General features: G+C 42.9%; 1 protein-coding gene across 1 annotated transcript; it reads left to right on the top strand.

Moving 5' to 3' along the window:
- Positions 1 to 17,312: 17,312 nt before the first annotated feature.
- Positions 17,313 to 18,769, top strand: S100Z (S100 calcium binding protein Z; the record flags this gene model as incomplete). Its single annotated transcript, XM_082301389.1, has 2 exons — positions 17,313 to 17,453; positions 18,611 to 18,769. The coding sequence occupies 2 exons, from the start codon at positions 17,313 to 17,315 to the stop codon at positions 18,767 to 18,769; spliced, it is 300 nt and encodes a 99-aa protein (XP_082157515.1).
- Between the last annotated feature and the right edge of the window lie 809 nt (positions 18,770 to 19,578).

Consider the following 19,578-nt stretch of genomic DNA (forward strand, 5'->3'; position numbering starts at 1 on the left):
TACAGTCATTTTACAAGCCATAGTTCTGTATGCCAAGTTAGAATGTTACCAGCGAACTTTTGTTCCTCAGTGCTCTATCTTCTTCAGACCATTTATAAATGTGCAGAACAGTACAGGTCTGGCACCACACTGGTGAGTTACTGGCTTAGTGAAGACAGACTGTTACTCTGCTACCATGTGTTTCTTTCCTTGTAATCAGTTATTCTTAAACAACCTTCCCTCTTATTCCACAGCTGCCTAGTTTATTTGAAAGTCTTTGATCAGAAATTTTGCCAAAAATCTTTTGGAAATCCATGTAGACTGGATCACCTTTATCTCCATTTGTGTTTGGCCTCTTCCAAGAACTCCACAAAGTTTTTGAGTCCAAAATTCTCATTACAAAAACACTGGTGACTTTTATCAGAAAGGTCAAGAAGTTCCACGGTGTCCCTTCTTAGACTCTTCACTAACTGCTCAGTACACATATTGAGCTTATGGAACAATGTTTCCCTCGACATGTCAGAACCTTTTATAGATTACAGCATTAGCTCCCAGTATTCAGGTATAATTTTGGCAAGAGATAACACACTTCTGTTAATAATTCACCTATTTTGTCTTAGTTTTTTCATAACTCCTCAATGAATACCAGCTGGGCCCATCAAGTTTAACATTTTATCTGACTGTGGTATGATGACTGAAGATATTTGGCACATTTTGTTGATGTGTAGCTGCCCTGGGAATGAAGCATCATAATGCCTGCCTACAATAACTGCCATTTGGGACCCAAGTTTTGTTACAGATGCATTTGATCTGACATAGGCTCTTGGAACAGGGTTAATAAATAGCATCACTCTTAAATACAGCATAAACACAGTAGTCATAGTCATTTTGATTCAACAACAGCCAGGAGAGTATGTATTACCTGCATATTTTGTCTCAGGAGTGATAACCTTCTTTAGGTTTGCAAGTAAACATTCCCAGGCACTGTTTGCTAGCAGGACCAGTACAACAGGCTGACTACATAGTCAGCTCTCTGTCATCCAGGACAAAGGAGGTGGAGATGCTTCAGATAATGAAAAGAGACTAGTGATTGTAAGGGATGCATGGAATGCTGTGCAGAGATACTGCACAGATGTGACAATTCCCATGAATCCATAGACTCACCAATCCAGTGCTAGCTTTTGTGACTTAGACTTTTCAGTCATTGAAGGGTGTCCGCAACCAGCTCCCCGGTGGTCTGGCCAGCTCTTTGGAGGCCAGGAAAAGAGAGAAATGCCTATTTGCGTGAACATGGAGATAGGTAGGTTCATAGCTGCACTGGAGTTTATAAACTACCTGGGACTGACAGAGTTAGTCAGCTCAGTAGTACCAAGGTCTACCTGGTGTTATCTGTGACTAAATACTGTCAGAGCCAAGCTCCAGTGTTTATGCCTCAGTATAGATGCAGCATTCCAAATGAAGAGATAGCTTGTGTGTCCACTCCCATCTCTCTGGGTACCCTGCTTTCCTGTCTTATAGCTGTTGAATGCTACATGCAACTTGTGTCAGTGTGGTGCTCACCTACTACGTAGCACTCACGTAGTGCTAAAACCAGAGCTTAAGAGTGCCCACAGGAGAGAACCAGTGCAATCTCTGATCACCAGACCCATAGCTAGAGCCCTAATGTAACTGTAACCTGAGACTGCACCTTTGCTTGTAGTACTTGCTACACGTGGTGTCCATGGGATTATTATGCGTGTTGTAAAGCAGAGTCCTGCTGCTAAGATTAGGTCTGCATTTGGAGGTCTGCTTGTCAACAACATGGTCTGCAGTTAGCACACATGGAATAAGCCTCAATCCTTTGTTTCAAAAATGTTAATAATGTGCAGTAAAGAGCATTAATGAGCATTTGTATAATGAAGCAAGGCAATGAAATGTGGGAGGAGAAGAAAAGCCTAAAATTTGACCAGTCTACACATGGAACTTGAGAGAAATGCCCCGGTAACAACTCTCAGCTCTATCAGTAGGTCACCTCCAGGTATTGCAGCTCCCATGACTTGACAGTTAGTGCAGAGAGCTCTGTGGAAAAAATGGGCAGGAAGGATGTGTGTATTTTATGGCAGTTCTAAACGTCAATGTATAGTAATTCTTAAGGCTGGCGTGATTTTAATTGCCAAGCATGCATCAAGTAGCAAGTGCTCTATCTGAGAACAAGCATGAGTGGCATGAGTGGATATCTCCGTTGCAGTTATCAGCTACATTTCATTCAGCAACTGCACTCCAGCTTTGTGCCTCACTTTCAGCAAGCAAACTGCTGGGAACTGAGAGTTCAGTATGTTTGAGACTGAAGTGCTGTTTATTTGTAATACCCTTTTCCCTCCCTCCCCCAGTTTATAGCAGTTACCAGCTCTCAGCTGCTGGGAGGAAGTAATGTGTAACAGTGTAGCAGTGCAGAATACCATCAGTATTCATGCTTTCTCCAGAGAGTCTGAGTTCAGGGTGGTATGAACTCATGGTGTTATGATTTAGCAGCTGTGTCCATGCTTCCCCAGCTGAATGACTGCAATAGGGACTGCTCTATCACATAATCCTGTGGACTGCAGCAAGTGGAGAGGTAGAGCTTGTTTGCATGGAGCCTGTGTCTGTATATCTAAGCACTTGGGAAAGAGGAGTAATTTAAGTTGGTAAAACAAAGGATACACTGCTTCTTTGGAGAGGCTAACCCATTGAATAAAAGGAAGTGAATGAAATAATTAACTTGAAGAACATGAATTAAAAGATAAGGTATGATGGGTAGAAGGAGTTTCCTTAATGTCCTGAATAGTGTACTGTGTCATGCATTTACAAAAGCCAGGGGGATATAAAGAAAACACAAGAAGCAGTCCATGAGTTGACTGTGTCAGCTCGGGAGGAACACCACACTGTGGTGTTCCCTGGATTTAGGGGGCAGTGACTCAGGACTAGGACATACTTTCAGATTGACACAACATGACCCCTTGACATTTCATCTTCAAATCCCAGTCTGGCAAACCTGTCTGGCTTTCTGTGAGTGGATGAACTGAACAACATGGTTCAGAGTGTAACAGTATCTAGGACAACCCCTTAGCACTAATTCTAAGTGCTAAAGACATGTTGGAGGCAAGGGGTGCCGTATCCCATTCAAATGAAGTCGCCTGCTTTTGTTTGAAGTCACTAATGTGTCTCCATTAATTTCAGGAGCACAGCTGGAAATGCTGGGGGTGGCTTGTGATATTTGGGAGCTGAGGTAAAGTGTGCTATTGCTGTGAAGAGTGATTTGATGATGAAATGAAATGCTGAAAGGAAGTTATGGAGCTGGTGTGTTATAATTTATGAAGACTGTGTTGTGTGTATTAGGCTGGTTGCCTGGAAGCTCCCTGTGTCACTATGACTGGTTAAATAGGCAGTCATGAATACTACAACAATAGCCAGTAAGATGATACTCAGTAAATGTCTGAGTGACTACCAGACCCTAGGTGAGCAGACAAGACTGAGGACCCTTGCTACACTCCCAGCAATCATGGCATTTTCGTTAGCAGAGTCAGCAATGGAGATGACAAAGGAACTCTCTAAAGGTGATGGCTAGTGCACTGCTTGTCCAGGGTCTGTATGGTCTGATGTCTCTGAAGAATGCAGGTGGCTTAGTCCAGGTTTGCTCCTGAAGGATATAGAGTTTGCTCCAGCATCAGCAAAAGTCAGCCCACAGTGAACTCTGTGTAATCAAATTCTGCAGCAGGAGCCAAGAAGGTGCTGAGGAAGAGATGGCAAGAGAGAGGGGAGAGAGAGAGTCCACCCCAGCTACCTTCACTTTGGTAACTCTGTTATAGCAGGGCATGGGCAGGTGGATAGAGAAGGTTCTGCCTCTAGGATACGGGGTAGCACAGAGTGGAGATAACTCTTCCAGGCATGGGGAAATGGCAGTGCCTGACTTTGCTGCTAAGGTCGTGGCTTCCACTGCTTACACCTCAAATCAAGATAGCAGGTCTTTAGAAAAGAGAGATGTCAGCAACCCTGTTGTTTCAAGAGCCTTTTATCTTTCATGTGTGGTTTAAGTTTAAACAATGGTATGAACACCAACCCTAGAGTCACTGCTGGTTGTAGCACCCAAAGACACTGAACCAAACCTGTCAGATGTGATGGGGAAGAACTGGGCTCTGCAGGGCATTGTGGCTTGAGGACCATCTGCATTCTTGTTCAGGTAACGGTGTCACTCTAGTGTGCATGTGGCACACATCCCATGCCAGCTGATGCACAGTTTCCCTCAGCATGAGCTCATGGTACCTTTTTGCTGGGACATTCATTTCTTCTTCAAAGTGAGAGCTCCTCACAGTTTGTAATTGAGAGTAGACTCAAGACACACAACTCTGTTTCACTATCTAAGCATCCTACATGAGTATGTACACACCTGCAGAAGGTAGTTCATCATGCCTAGCAGCCTTCTTCCTTCCTCCCAGAGCACCGACTTCCCCATGAGGAGCTGAAGCTGCTGCACTTGAAGTCTGAGATGCAAGCTCCTTGGTGTTTCCGTGGAGTAGAGGGCCCACCTTGAAATCACACCCACACCGTTGCAGATCAGCCTCCTAGCTTCAGGAGACTTGCAGGGCTGGGAAACAGTGCCCGGACAAGGCACACAGCATGGTGCAGGACCACGGCTTCTCAGCGAAGGGGGAGAGGTACATGTCACAAGCCAACCAAGCTGTCAACCCAAGCCCAGGGAGGTCGGTGGTATTCAAGAACTAGCTGAGAACTCTGATCATCAGCTGGGGAAAGAATTTTACATACAGCATCATGCTTTGTTTAACTTTCTGAATATCTGCAAAAAGAGCTGATTCTGCGATTAAAGGCTCCCTCTTCTGCTTCTAACTGCTACTGCACATTCTCTTTAACAAACACTCAAGCGTGAAAGAATCCTGTTTCTTTGTGTTGCACTTTATTTTGTAATTCCCCATTTCAAAACACACATACATATCTGTTGTAAGAGAAGAAGAAGGACTTCACAGGTGATATTAAATATCCTTGCTAGGTTTGGGATGAGGGGAGAAGATTTCTGGGGAGATATGGGCTCCTGGAGTGTAACTTTGAAGCAGAATATTCTCACAATACCTTTCAGTCTCCTTTGGTTTTTTTCTTGGATTTAAACCACTGCTGAAAGCCAATCTTCAAAGCATAAGGATATCTGAGCAAGAAGAGGTGGTGCTGTCTAGGTCTTGTAATCCCTAGATTTCTGGAATTTTATGACATGCAGAAATTTGTCAGTGATAGCTGATTTTTGTCTTTATTTCCAGAGCATCTGAGCCCATGTGAAGCTTTCTGTTGTGGAAATGTTGCTTCACCTGCAACTTCTACTTGTAACTTAATGCATATTTACCATGGCCACTGTAGTTACAAATAACTTTGTGCTGCTGAGGGTGGTGGCTGAGGCTGCTTCACAAAAGTGAACTCCAGAAAAAAATGTACTTCTTTAGTAAGGAGTCAATCTTTGAGCAAAAGCAGAGCCTTATATGTACTGGTTTTTACAAGCCTTTCATCTTCCTCAGTGAGGAATTGTAATACTCTTACAAGATGCTGCAAGTCCTCTTCTCTCTGATACCATAGGCAGAACTTAGGCTGGGATGCATTTCTTGAGCTGCAACCCATGATTTCAGGTGAGTCAGGAACAACTGAGAGTGTTGGACCTGTCCCATTAGTGGGATTGCATCATTAGATGAAATGAGAGCATCTGTCTTTCATTTTACTTCAGACTTCTCTTGACCATGACCTGATGCATGAAGAGTGGGGAATGCCTGGACTCAGTTACCTGAAAAAAAAAATCTACATACTTCTTTATATCATTTAGGAACTTTCCACAGATCAGCAACATCTGTAATTTTGGTTGTTGGAAAGTTCTGTGAGTGGCATAATTTTACATAGATAACCCGTAGAATAAAAGACTGTTACTCTTTTTTCAATGACCACTGGAAGATACAGTGTGTGTAATTAATAAAAAACCATAATTAGAGGGCTGTACAGTTAAGGCAGAAGTCAGTACTGATATACTACTAGTTTCTGCCTCACTTCTGCCAGAGTATGACTCCAAGGAGTCTTAACAGCCTCAAGTACTTGAGATTGCTTCTTTCTTTCTGTAAATAAGGATACTTTCACAACTCAACACAATGGAAAGAAGATAGTAGCATGAACTTGCTCCTGCAAACTCACCAGCCTCTTATATCTGCCAATTACCCCAAGAAACCAGACTATTCTAGAAAAAGATGGTGATGGTGATATCATCAAGCTTTTTAATTCAGGGATGGTAGTGCTTTTATCATCAAAAGTGTATCTAAAACCTCATTTAACACCAGTCTCTGCGTATGTGTCAGAGCATTGTCCTGCTTTCACTGGAAATAACAGAGTGACAATGAACTTCAAAACAACCTTTAAACTATGGCAAAAGAGTTAGTTTGGAAAAGACTTTCCATACAGGTAAAATCTAACATCACTCTAAAATCACTGCAAAAAAGGCAAAAAAAAAACCTTGCAAGGGAAGTAAAAGCAAAAATTAAAAATGTTGCACATTATATCAGTCACAGACATTCTCCTTTTCACAGATCAGGGACTTTGATGTATTCAAATATCTGAAAAACAAGTAACAGAAATTCATATGATTCTGGTTATGAAGGAATTTCTTTTCACAGTGATGTATGCCTCTTAGAAGGTACAATATAAATGTTATTAAACTCTCAGGGATAACAGATGTGGAGAGCTAACTGCAATCACAGAGTTTGAATGCAACCTGTACAATGTCCTGTGGTTAAGAAAGAGTTTAAACACTGTTACGTCACTCTTTGAAGTAAAGAGAAGACACATTGATAAAAGGTGTAATACTTTTCAGCATGGCAGGAAGGAGATGAGGAGAAGGAGGCTGTGAATGTAACTCAAGATTGTTCAAGGCTTTGTTATAGAGGTACTTGGGAAATGGAACAAGACCAATAAAACATCCTTTCAGATGGCAACAGAGCAGTGGATTTGTGGATGATTGTTCTGTTTTCTACAGCAGACATGATGGCTATTTATAGTGGGACATAGCGTACATTTCCGTGTAATTGCTTTTTAGGCTTTCTATCCTTCAAAACTTTTACTCACCCATTTTAACTCACTTCGGTGATTTTATTTCAGTTTATTTCCAAATTTTGATGACATGTTTTAACCATGATGTGTATTGGTTGAGTAATAGTTCTGCAATCACCTGTGTTTGTTTCGTCTCTTCCAACATCTGTGTCTTTGGTTTTGTGCACTGAAGGTGTTTGCTGAATCCAGTTCCATTTACACTAATTTTGTGTATCTAATGTAGTAGATTTGAAAATGAGCTAACTGATCACCCACAAAAAACAGGCTTCCTGTAGCAGGATGATGGGAAACGATACACAACCTTGTAAGGGAAACTCATGCTGCAGAGTGAGATGTGATGAGGGTTGCTAGACCCGGGGGAGAGCCTTTACAAATGCAGGGGCTGAAAGGCTTCAAGTGTTATTCATGGGAGGTGCAGAAGCAAGGATAAAAGCAGCAAGGAGAAGTGAAACACAGGGATCAGAACAGCAGTACCCAGCAAGTGCTGGCAAAGGCTGGAGAATGTGTTTGTGCTGTTTGCAGGGACACACAACTGCAAGTGCATTCTCTGTCACCATGCTGGGCTTCTACCAACCTCTCAGCACCAGACATGCCAGGTGACACAGGACTGTGGTATGAGATTTGCAGTGTGTGACCAGGGTGTGAGCCAGGAGACCAACAGGAAGCCCAGGGGCCATCACATTGTTTGACATGAAGGAACTCCCTGACTGGGCAGGTATGGCTTGCATGAGGTACGGCTTGTGTGAGGTACCTGCCAGGGCTTTGTGAGCCAGAGCTCCTGCTACTGCCCTGCAAAGGGAGGGATGGAGGCACAACAGAACGGGTGGTGCATCTTGCTGATACACTTGAGTATATCTACACAGAACAGTGCATTATCAATTTTTCCTCCAAATGGAGAGAAAACATGCAGCCCTACATTCTAAGGAGCAAAGAGGAAATGATGCCTGTTGACTTTCTCTGTTACTTCCACCATCTCAGCTGTTCTTGATTTGCACATGCATGCACTGTATTTCTGGGCCATTTATGGTGTTCATTAAACCAGGAACAACCAACAAATTTCCTTTTCTTTTAAAGACAATTACATCAATTGGACCTTAACAACATCTGCCTCTGACTCTTAATTCACATCAGCCTCTAACGCTGAAGCTGGTTCCCACTGAGACGTGCATTGCTCCTGTAGGGTCGGCCCAGTTTCTTTCCTAGTACCATCAGAAATTCACTTTTCTAAAGCAGATCCCTCAGAGCAGCTGCAGTTTTAATAGCTGTACGAACATACAGGGAGTACTGTAAGCACCATGAATAATTACTTCTTACCTTCTCTGTGCCACTGTTGAGTATATATAATTCTTCAACATTCCTGGTTACATACTTCTGCAGGCTGAAATGTCTTGAGTATTTAGCTGTTTCTAACAAAGAAGCTGTTTCTTTGCTGCTCTTTTAATTCTGCTGTGCTGAGTGTAAGATGAAGGTAGGAAGACCACCAGGTCTTCCTACGGAAGGAAGGAAGGGTTGAATAAATGGGCTTCCCTTTAACTTAGTTGCATAAAAACAACCCTGGTTTGTTGTTTTCCATTTCTTTCCTAGTCCTGTTTGTTCTCAGATTCCTACTGGACCACCAATTTCATTTGCAGTAGCTCCAAGATCTCTCTCATGAATTCTCATAGAAAACTCAGAGCTTATAATGTGCCCATGACACTTTGTGTTTATTCTATGTTGAATTTATCTGGCACAGTATCTCTTAATTTCATGAGGTCCTTCTGCATCCTTCACTGCGGAACTTTGACTTCTGTCTCTGTATAACTTGCATCAACAACAAAATAGTATCCATCTATTCCCCTTTCCAAAATCACCAACGACTATGATGAGTAGCACTGGCTTGAACAGATGCCTGTGAGACCCCACTGAATGTTCTGTTCACTTGTAAAACCCAATAATTTATTCTTTATTACCTTTCTTTCAGTTAGACATTTTCTGTGTGATTCTTTTCATTGTATCCCATGGCAGCCTAATTTCCTTAAGAGTGAGGAATGCCTTCTGGGAACAAGGTGGGCAGTAACCAGGGAGGTCACTCATCATGTAGTGTGCCAGCATTATGACTCGTCTTTACTTTTCCCCAGTGTACTGTGTTTAGTCATGTTCCCATCCTTCTCGTTTTCAGGTGGGTCTCTACCTCTTTATCCAACATGGCAGCAGACCTAATGTTCATTAGCTCTCTGGATAGCACTTAGCATTGTACCAGCCAGTTTTCTTTGCTGTGGTCTTGAGCCAGAGGCTCTGATTTTTCATCCACTTCAAGTTGCCCTAGAGCTCACAGATGGATTCCATCCCATCCTGGCTTGTTACATATTGTTTTGAGGATCTGTCCTACAACATCTTCTACCTTCACTTCAGACTGAGACAGAGCCTTCAACATATCTCTTTTTCCATCCTCTGGGAACCTCTCCATGCTCCACCATAGTGAAAACACATGCAAAATACTTAGGCTTCCTGCTATGGCCTTACCCTTTTTTTTAAGCCTTCCTTCTATACCTTCACCATCTACTGGCTCTCGATGCCCTCTTGAGGTTTCTTGATCCCATTGCACTTGGACAAGAATTCGTGGCTATTCGCAGAATGCTCCCGTAACAGTTCTGGAGAACATTACATTAGTCTTTTCTTACATTTACTCTCCAAACAGCAGCATTGACCTTAAGTGCTTCTGAACTTTCTTTTTCCCATCTGTGATTGATAAGTTTGGGATGAGTTGTTAAGGGCCATTAGTGGAATATAAAGCCTGACTTCAGCAAATCATGTGCCTAAACCCCATTATTTTAACTCTGACCTGTATTAAGTACTTAAATTCTCTGCAGTTTTTACCTCTAGTTAACAAGGCTGCGTGCAATGGTTATTTCTTTCCTCTGTAATTTTTAATGATAATGGTTCTTGTTTGGTGTGCTGTTGACAATGCTGGCCACTGCACAGAGCTTACGTAGTAATGCAGTAGTGAAACATCCACGTGTACCTTGGAGCAGACAGGTGGGAATTTATCTCCCTTGGTTCCCGCAGCTTTGGCAGTTGTTGCTAGCTTGAGATCTGGAAGCAGCAGTTCTTCAGCAGGACACTAAGGGGCAGCCCCAGACCAAAAGACTATTCCTCCTTTCTTACGTACACACAGACTAAGAGAACACTATATTTGCTTCATTTTTGTATATTGATTTAACATCGGTAGTGCCCAGAAATACTGAATCAAGTTCATCTGTAATGTTTTTTTAAATTTTGTTGCATCTTTTAATATTTCTTTTGGCACTGGTGATGAAGAAGGTGTGAGTTTATTTGCCAGTCATCTGCAAAGGAGCCCACCTGGAGGTGGGTCATTTGCAAATGATCTCTCAGGAAGGGTAGAGAAGATGGAAACGATGTGGTGAGCTTTGCATCTGGAGCTGTGGTGGGCACCCCACACACCATGGCATAGCCAAGCACAGGTACCAGTGCCAGGGGCCCTCACTGCTCAGAGATGCTCCTTGGCAGCAGAGTCACACAAGGCCCTGGAGTCCCATTCCCAAAGTAACAGCTGCTGTATGAGTAGTTGGAAACCAGGAAAGAGGAACTGAGGCAGGAATAAGTCAACAACCCGCCTAGGATCATGGAAAATCTGTGTACAATTTTCTAACCACTACAACTTGGTAGGTGACTTGCTCACCATCCTGGGACACAGGACCACCCCCTGCAAAGAGAGGTCCAGTAATTATGAAACGTAAGCTGAATCTAGCTGCAAAAACCTTGTGGAAGGAACTGGTCATCAGAGTGAATTAGGATGACGGCTGCTGCATGTTGATATGAGTTGGAATTAGAAAAAACATGAGCCAGTCAGAACCAGCGTATGCCCAAGGGATGGGTTTTCCCTACTGATCAGTGGATCTGATGCAAGGGGAATGAGTGTCCTGGCTTTCTTCAGATGGTGATGTATTGCCAAGTACCAGCAGTAATGTGAGCTGCCACTGCCAGCTGGGACTGGGTGCATGGTCTCTTATTACCAGGCTGCTCTATAACGGGACCCTCTGCCACTACCTGGGCCACAGCTGGCTCAGACTCTCCATCTACTCTGGGATATATTACACAGTATTGGCCTCCTTCCTGGGCATAGATAGACAACATTCAAGTCATACATTTCTGGGCTGATACACAGATGGATAGATGTGTCTACTTCAGAGCTATAAGAGGAAGAAAGAACTGTAGTCAGAAATACTCCTAAACTCCAGTTTAGAGTTAATGAAAGTTTTCTACACTATGTTACAGATAACAGTACATTCATATACAACTTGATGTTGCCTTCACAGGCTAGTAGTGAATGGTTACTCACAGAGGTAGGAAATGGTGAGCAATTTTCTATGAGGAGGAGAAGAAAGCAATAGGTAGTAACTGAAGTCAGTACCTCAATTACCGACAATGCTCCAATTTGTGTCCTAAGTGTATATCACAAGAGAAATGACCACTATCTGAACAAGCAGGGTTCAATGACCTGGACACTTCAGTGAAAAAGTCATTTATGTATTTGGAAAAGAGGTGTGTGACTTGTTCAAAACAGGACTGAACAGAGAATATAAGTACACACTTCAGTTGAGCAGCCCTTGAAGTGTAACCCACTAAAAAAGATACCTAGAGAGTAAACCACCAAAACTAGGTGCTAAAAGCACCTAGCAAGACATTTATTTAACTGTTCTCTTTGCTATTCTGCTGCCCCTGGGATCACAGCAGTTAAAACAGTTTTGAAGGTGTGATCTGGAACCTGTAGGGGAGGAAGATATTCCTGATGTAAATAAATATATCAATCAGCCACCCAGATATGGAAACAAACCACCTATGAAAATGCTAACAATCCTAAAATGAGAAAATGCTCATTACAATTTAACAAGAACTTCTGATTCAAATGTAAGTCTCATAAATTCCTTGATCTAGTTAATACACTCTCCAGTATAATCCAGGCTCTAATCCAATATAGGATTTTTATAGTGTAGTATAAATGTCCTTATGAGCCTTGCAGTGTTGCTTCCCATCTCACCTTTTCCCACTTTGGGGTTACAACACTGATTCAAAATATGTGCATACCAAGAGCTGTAAGAGTTTGGGAAAAATAAATAATGACAGGATGTGGGTGGGAGGCTGACTTGCTTTCCCAGCACAAGAATTACTTTTGAGAAAATGTTCCCCACATGCATTCTGGCAAATGTTGAAAGCCAGATGCCCGAAGTACAAGATTCTCACACTTAAGCTGAGTAGTATTTTACTGTGGCTTAGAATGGCACTTTATAAAATGCTCTGGCTTAAAGGCAGCTTGTGTCATGTTGTCTCAAGAAGAGATCAAGGAAAAATCCTGGTGAATAAGTCGAAGCTCCTTCCTAGCTGTGGAAGAAGACTGCTGACCTACGTCAAAGACTGACTGCTTTCTAACAAGTCTGAGTTCAAGACCTCTGCTCATTTGTTTGAGGAGCCGAGACCAGTGATAAGGTTTTCTGCCTATGGTCTGACTGCCCCATGTCCAAGTAGGAGGGGAGGAGCAGTACCGTAGAGCCTCCCAGCTGGCTGCATGTTTACACTACCCTAACTAAAATAAAAGGAAACAGTGCTGCTTGTTGGGTCCTTTCTCAGATTTACAGGGCAAGGAACAACCTCCACTTCTCTCAACAACCTCCAGTGAAATCACAGAATCACAGACCAGTTTGGTTTGGAAGGGGTCTTAAAGATCACCTAGTTCCAACTCATCTGCTATGGCCAGGAACACCTTTCACTGGACCGTGTTGCCCAGAGCTCCATCCAACCTGGCCTTGAACGCTGCCAGGGATGGGGCATTCACACCTTCTCTGGGCAACCTGTGCCAGTGCCTCATCACCCTCTCAGAAAAGAATTCCTTCCTTATATTGACTGTAAACCGACCCTCTGTCAGTTTGCAGCCATTACTGTCCTGTCACTACATTCTCTTGTACAAGTCCATCTCCAGCCTTCTTATCAGCTGTGGAAGGCCACAATTAAATCACCTTGGAGTTTCTCTTCTCCAGCCTGAGCAACCCCAAGTCTCTCAGCTTGTCCTCACAGGAGAGGTGCTCCAGCCCTCTGACCATCTTCTGGAAGTCACGGTGACTGAGTCATTGCACAAGCCTAGCTAGCCTATAACTTGTTTGAGAAAAGATGGCAGAATTCAGCCTTAGAGAGATTTTTGTGCCGGGCCCCGTGAAAACTCTGCCCTTCCCCTTCTGAAAGCCATTGCTTCCACAGTGCACATTTTAATGTTGAAATACTCATCGGAAAGGTGTAGTTGGGACAGTGTATAAGGGTCAAGGACATAACATGAAGGGGACAGTAAAACGTGGAAATGGATTGGATGAGTCGAGGGTTATACTGCTTTCAGGTTTAGTTTTGAGTTTGAGTGAAGAGTCAAGACTATTTGAAGGAAATTTGTAAAGTCAAAGTATTTGTGGTAGTGGTAGGTGGTGCAAAAAGGGCCAATGCTCTCAACTGTATCTTGGGATGCTCAGATTGAATATTAGGGCAGCCACCTTCCCCAGAGAGGTAGTGCAACACCTGAGCAGATTACCCAAGAACTTGTGAAATCTCTGTCCTTGGAGGTAGTTAGTATTTACCTAAACAAAACTACGTCTGTCTAGTCTGATGCTGGAGATTATGCAGCTTTGAGCACGCAGTGGGACTAGGCATCTCCAGAGGTTCTTTCCCACCAGCACTGCTGTGATTTGGCAGGCTGTGATGGACAAAGTTTAGTAATGAACGAGGAAGGCACCATCTTTCACCATGTCTACAGGCATGCTGCAGTCCTGCATCCTCTGTCAACCACGTCTGGTGCTGCTCCTGTGCTTAACCTACTGGAAACCAGAGTGCAGGGTGAGGATCAATGGGAGAACGGTGGTTGCTAACACAGAGTCGGGTCTTGGCCTGATACTGAACTGCTTTGCATTCTGTGCTGATTTTAGTTACCTTCAGTGCCAACTAGATATTACACTAAATCAGATTGTGCTGGAGTGTTGGATGAGGAAGCATATAACAGTTGATTGATAATCATTAATTTTGAGTAGACACTCCTGGCACCTGCCTTCACAGAAGTTATGAGACAGCTGCTGTCACTGGAGCCACTGGCAGGATTTCGCTAGCCAGGGGGGAAAGAACTGGACACAACAAATTGCATGGACCCCTTGACAAACAAGCTCAGTGCAGCTGCTCCCTGTGTACGTCACACACTAGTGTGGGAAAGAAGGTTTCTTACACAATTAGCTGGCGTGAAAGTAGCTATAGAGAGAGTCTGCACATATTATATCACTGTATAAATTATTGAGCTGATGTTCTGGAGATAATAGAGGAAACCCTGCTTTATTCTGTCCTGAGGATGGCAGCTCTGAAAGTTTACACCTGCTTCCTGGAAGTTGGACCTCCTGTAGACTCTGCTTAGATAATTATTTTGCAATATTCATTAGCCAGAGGATCAGTGTAATAATACATAGACAAACAGAAGGATTTCATGCTTACGTTACGACTCAGCTGTGGGGTTTTTCTGGTTGTGGGTGAAGCTGCTGTTGAATAAATGGCAAAAACCCACATAAACCCAACAACGAAAAACAACCAAGTATTTTGATGTTTATCTGGATAATATTTCTGAGCAATAGTTAAAATTATTAGTGAATCACAGGCAAGACAGAATCCTGTGGCTGTAGCTACATAAGGGGCTCCGTGCTTTCTCTTCTCCTCTGCAGACACAGAGGATTCCCAGAACTGAGTGGGAGAGATGTGCTATGCCTGATTTCACTCATGTTCTTCTCTCATATGCTCTATATGATCCAGCTAGATCCCAGTGCTTACAGGAGCACAGGGACAACTCCTGTACAAAATCAGGCACCCATGAGCTTTCTCGAAACACAGAAGAGGTACAGAGGGCAGCTCTCCTCCCCAGCTCTCCTCTGACTCCAGGTGAGATTATGCTCCTCTTGTTCCTCTAGTTTCCACCTTAACTTTTTATAAAAAGTCCCTGAGCACTGGCTTGCCCCTTCCCTGGTGAGGACTCCTGGCCACAGGGATGGCTGTTGGAGGTGATGTCCTGCACACAGCACTATGCATGCCCCTAGGGACCTCTAGCCAGAACAGCCTGCCTATTTTGGAAATGACACTTTACACATGGTCACTTCTCTTACCACTGGTATCCAGTATTTTTAGTGTTCCACTCCCTCCTTCCCTCCTTTTTGCCCCAGAGGCCCACACAAGACCCCTCAGGTTGTGCAGACTTGTCACAACAGCACAGGCAGAAGAAACATGTCTGAAGGCACAGGAGGCAGGCAGGGGTGTGGGCCGAGATATATGTTGGTACTCAAAATTAGGAGTGCTTGGAGAATTTCAGAGCTAAAAACAATGCCCACCTCATTCTCTTTCCCTCTGGCTGGAATGAAACAAGAAGCTGCAGCTCTGTCCCCTGTTCATCTGCACAGTTGTGCTCACTGGACATGTGTGTGCAGCTTTATTGAGGGAAAGCAAACCCTCAAGCAAACTCACAAGCAGTTTTTCATTTAATGTGTCTGTCATTTGTTATTTTGGGTGGTAAGTAGGCCCTACCACAATGAAGCTGCTGTTTCCTGCATCCCTCAGCAATCACTTCCAGCATCAGCGAGTTGCTGGGGTTGGGGCAGAGGTCATTTATTGCCTTTCTGGGGCAAGGTCATTTATTCAGAGAGAGATGCTGGGCTACAGTTGTTATGCAGGGCTATAAAAATGAAGCCAAGTCTGTTGTTCGGTGTACACTGTAATTCCAGGCACACCTTCCACTGAAACTGGTTCCCTGATTTCCTCGTGAGGACACAAGTACTACAGCAAGAATTTCATTTGGCAAGAGACAGTGTTTTAGGTGTATGGAGATACCTGACAATTCAAGTAGATGTCCCAAGGGATATGTGGCAAACTCACCTACATGCCTACCCCCAGGTATCCAGGTACCTTTGAACTCTGGCTGCCAGCACTGAGGCACTTAGATTCTAGAAATGCTGAAAGACAGATTAGAAAGTGTTCCTTTGAAAAAGGTGGAAAGTTGTTTCATATCGATTTGGTGATTGCTAGCATTTTCTAATTTTGACCTTCAAGACCCTGAATGGGTATATTTGTAAAAGGTCAAATGATAAAAAGTATCCCACGTGTTCCAAATGCAGCCCTTTACTCTGCCTGGTGAATATTTTAGTGACCCAGTTACAGCAAGAGGCTTTTATTGAACAGAGTAGGCAAATGCAGAGGGAAACAGAAGACCTGTCATCCCTGTGACGGTTATACGTCTGTCTCTATGTGTGTAATCCACCCTCTCAACCTGATAAACAAGAGCCTGTGCAGGGGTTTGAAAGGAGGGTGACCATCACCTTCTGTGATCTGGGTATTTTCTTGCGTGCACCTCCGCTAGCCTGTAAAACAGGTAAGTCTTAACCTTTGCATGATGATATTGCTAAGGACTCCAGTCCTACCCTCAAGCACATTCTGGCTTTTTAATCTTTCTCCACAGCTTATTCGTCATAATTTTTCACTTACACCTGATTTCTCCTTTAAGTTACTTTTTGGGTCCACTACTTTGCATATAATTGTATTTTCATCCGTTTTCTTGGTGTTGCTTCCCTGTGTACCTTCTTACTGTACACTCAAGTGAGGCAAACCTTGGGGGTGTCCAGCTCACATCCATTTACTGCAGACAATTTATAGGAAAAAGGCTCAGCCCAAGCAAACAAGACCAAATAAATTGAAAGATGATACTTGTCCTTATTACTGGTGATCCTCCTCTGATCATCTTTAAACCAGTGTGGATCTTTCTGTATAAAAGCACATTCTCTTTTGCAGATGGAATTTGTCGAACTCATTTTCTTGAGAAAATTTTTAAATTAGCAGGTAAGAAGGTATGGCTTCATTTTTCCTGTATTTTCTGCTATGGGTACAAAAGATTTCCTTTTGAAGTAGCTTTATAAAACAGATACACAGTAGATAATTTTCTTAAATAAAAATCCTTCCTTTCCCTTTTGAAGCAATTGCGTGTGAGTTCAGGACAATGGGTTTTTTATATAGTGAATCCTTGCTCACACACAGCCAACAGGATGGATCAGCTGAAAGCCCAACTTTTCAGTACTGGTAACAATTTCTGTCTTCATCTGGCCCTCCTTTCCTTCCCAGAGACTGGCTTTTGGTTTGACTCCTGTGCAATGTCAGTGACGGTATCTTTGCCCCACAGCACTACTATGACCACACAACTGGAGGATGCAATGGACACCTTGATCAGGATTTTCCATCACTACTCTGGCAAAGAAGGAGACAGATATAAGCTCAGTAAAGGAGAACTCAAGGAGCTTCTCACCAGTGAGCTCACTGACTTCCTTTCAGTAAGATGCAGCTTCTGAACCTCCTGAGTGACTGTTTCATGGGTGGGTTAAGCAGCTATCCAAGTGCTTGGATAGGAATAGCATCTCCTTGTGCAAGGCCCATCCTGTCACAGTCTCTCAGCTGACAGTTCTTCATGGAGCTGTACAGAAGAACGTGACGTCAAATGTCCCATTTCAGAAATGTGTTTTCAGAGGGTGGTTGAGCCCCAGTGCCCTCCCATGTACTACTGGCAGCTGAGATGGGTACTGGAGCTCTGTATACTCCATGGTGCTTTTGAGCAGGAGGGCTAGGCCAGCCTAGAAGCAGCAGCAAAATCAATACCAAATAAAGTCCAGTTAGTTTTTTGTTTGTGTGTTTTTCATAATAGGGCATAGATAAGCCCATCAAAGAATTAAATGCAGCAACCAGTTCTCATGAGACAGAAAAGTAGCTTGTGCACATGGGCCACACAGTACTGCTGCTTGTGTGCCCTGCAGAGAGGTGCTAAGAAAATCCTTTCAATGATAAGCTGCTCATCTGAATATCTCTTTGCATGTTTGTTATGTTCTGCATTGCACAGAATGGATGCTTTTATGGAATCATAAGCATTAATAATAATGTTTTTATGTATCCTCTTAGTCGTAAAAATTATTGTGGACCCTATGACCACCGGATTTTTTTTACATTTTATCCATTTCCTTGAATTGGATTTTCTTTTAATCTTGGCTATTGATTTATTATTATGAGATTCAATACTCTTGCAGCCACTGAATAGGATGTGTTGTTTGCCAACCAGAGATCTTTGAATGTGATGAATGGATATATAATATGATCATTTATGAGTAGCCTGTTGGAAATCTAAGTATTTTTTGTTGAGGGATGATACAGAGAAATGCACTTCACAGATCCATCTTGTCAAAAGGGATCTGTGCTCAGCATCTCCTAAAATCTGTCTGATTTATTTCAGTGCCTATTTAGTACCTGTATTCCTTCTAAGGGTTGCAGTGCCTTTAGTTTCTGATGCTGTAGTGACTAGAGATATAATTACTGTTCAGGTGCATATTTGATGCAGCCTTTTATTTAGTAACACCAGTCTCATAACATAGCAGTGGTGCCAGGTGTGTCAGAATTGCACATTCAAGATCTGTACAGCTAAGTCACTTTTCTTTCTCTCTAAGGCCAAAAGGACCCCCTCCTGGTTGATAAAATTATGAATGACCAGGATTCCAATAAGGACAATGAAGTGGATTTTAATGAATTTGTAATTCTGGTTGCTACTTTGACTGTGGCATGTAATGGTTTCTTTGAAGAACAGCTAAAGAAAGAGGGATTTTAAAAATCCTCGATGTAATCAATCTCCTGGCCACAAACGCAAGCAAAGCATGCCTAGTTAGGTAGCCCTCACTGGTGTTTAGTGAATGCAAACCATCATTCCTCCAGCTGTTACTGCTGTAAGACATTTATGGAGCTGATCAGCAGCTGGTGTAAGCTGGACCACAGCCAGCTTACATTACTTGAGGTCTGGCTTTTGATATTTCCAGTCTTTGCACTCCCTGCATCTGTAACATGCCTTTATCAGTTGCCCAGGTCAAGGGCTTGGGGTGACAGATCATTTGGCAGGAGTTGAGAGTTCTATTTCTTAAATGTCAGTGGAAAGCAAAAGGCATGGGAATGTTACTTATATACTTCCTGAATGGAAAAAATTTGGAATGAGACGTAAAACTTGCAATTTATTTTTCAGTCATTTTATAATGATCTCATTTTGCAGCTCAAAACCAGCCGATTCTTTTTAGCTCAGCTCTGCTTATTCTAAAACATTTTTTAGATGCTGCTCCCCACATTCATATTTCAGATGTGGTCACAGCTGTCTCTTGCTGCCTGAGCATACAATACTGCTTGCCATTGTTACGGGTTCATTTCCTCTATGTCTCCAGCTTCAATTTTGTTTCATTGACATTACTGCATCCCAGTAGTCAATTTCTTCACTCGGCATAAATTAATTTATTCATATGATAAATTATTCAAATACATAGAAGATTTAGTCAGCAAATTGCTCAGAGGGCTGATGGAAGGACTGGGTCTTTGGGGGGAATGTGGAAATGCCTTCTGCTTTCACTCCTCTGGCATGGTTAAAAGGAGGTCTTT

This window comes from Coloeus monedula, assembly GCF_965178545.1.
Source record: "Coloeus monedula genome assembly, chromosome: Z".
Taxonomy (NCBI): Eukaryota; Metazoa; Chordata; class Aves; order Passeriformes; family Corvidae; genus Coloeus; species Coloeus monedula.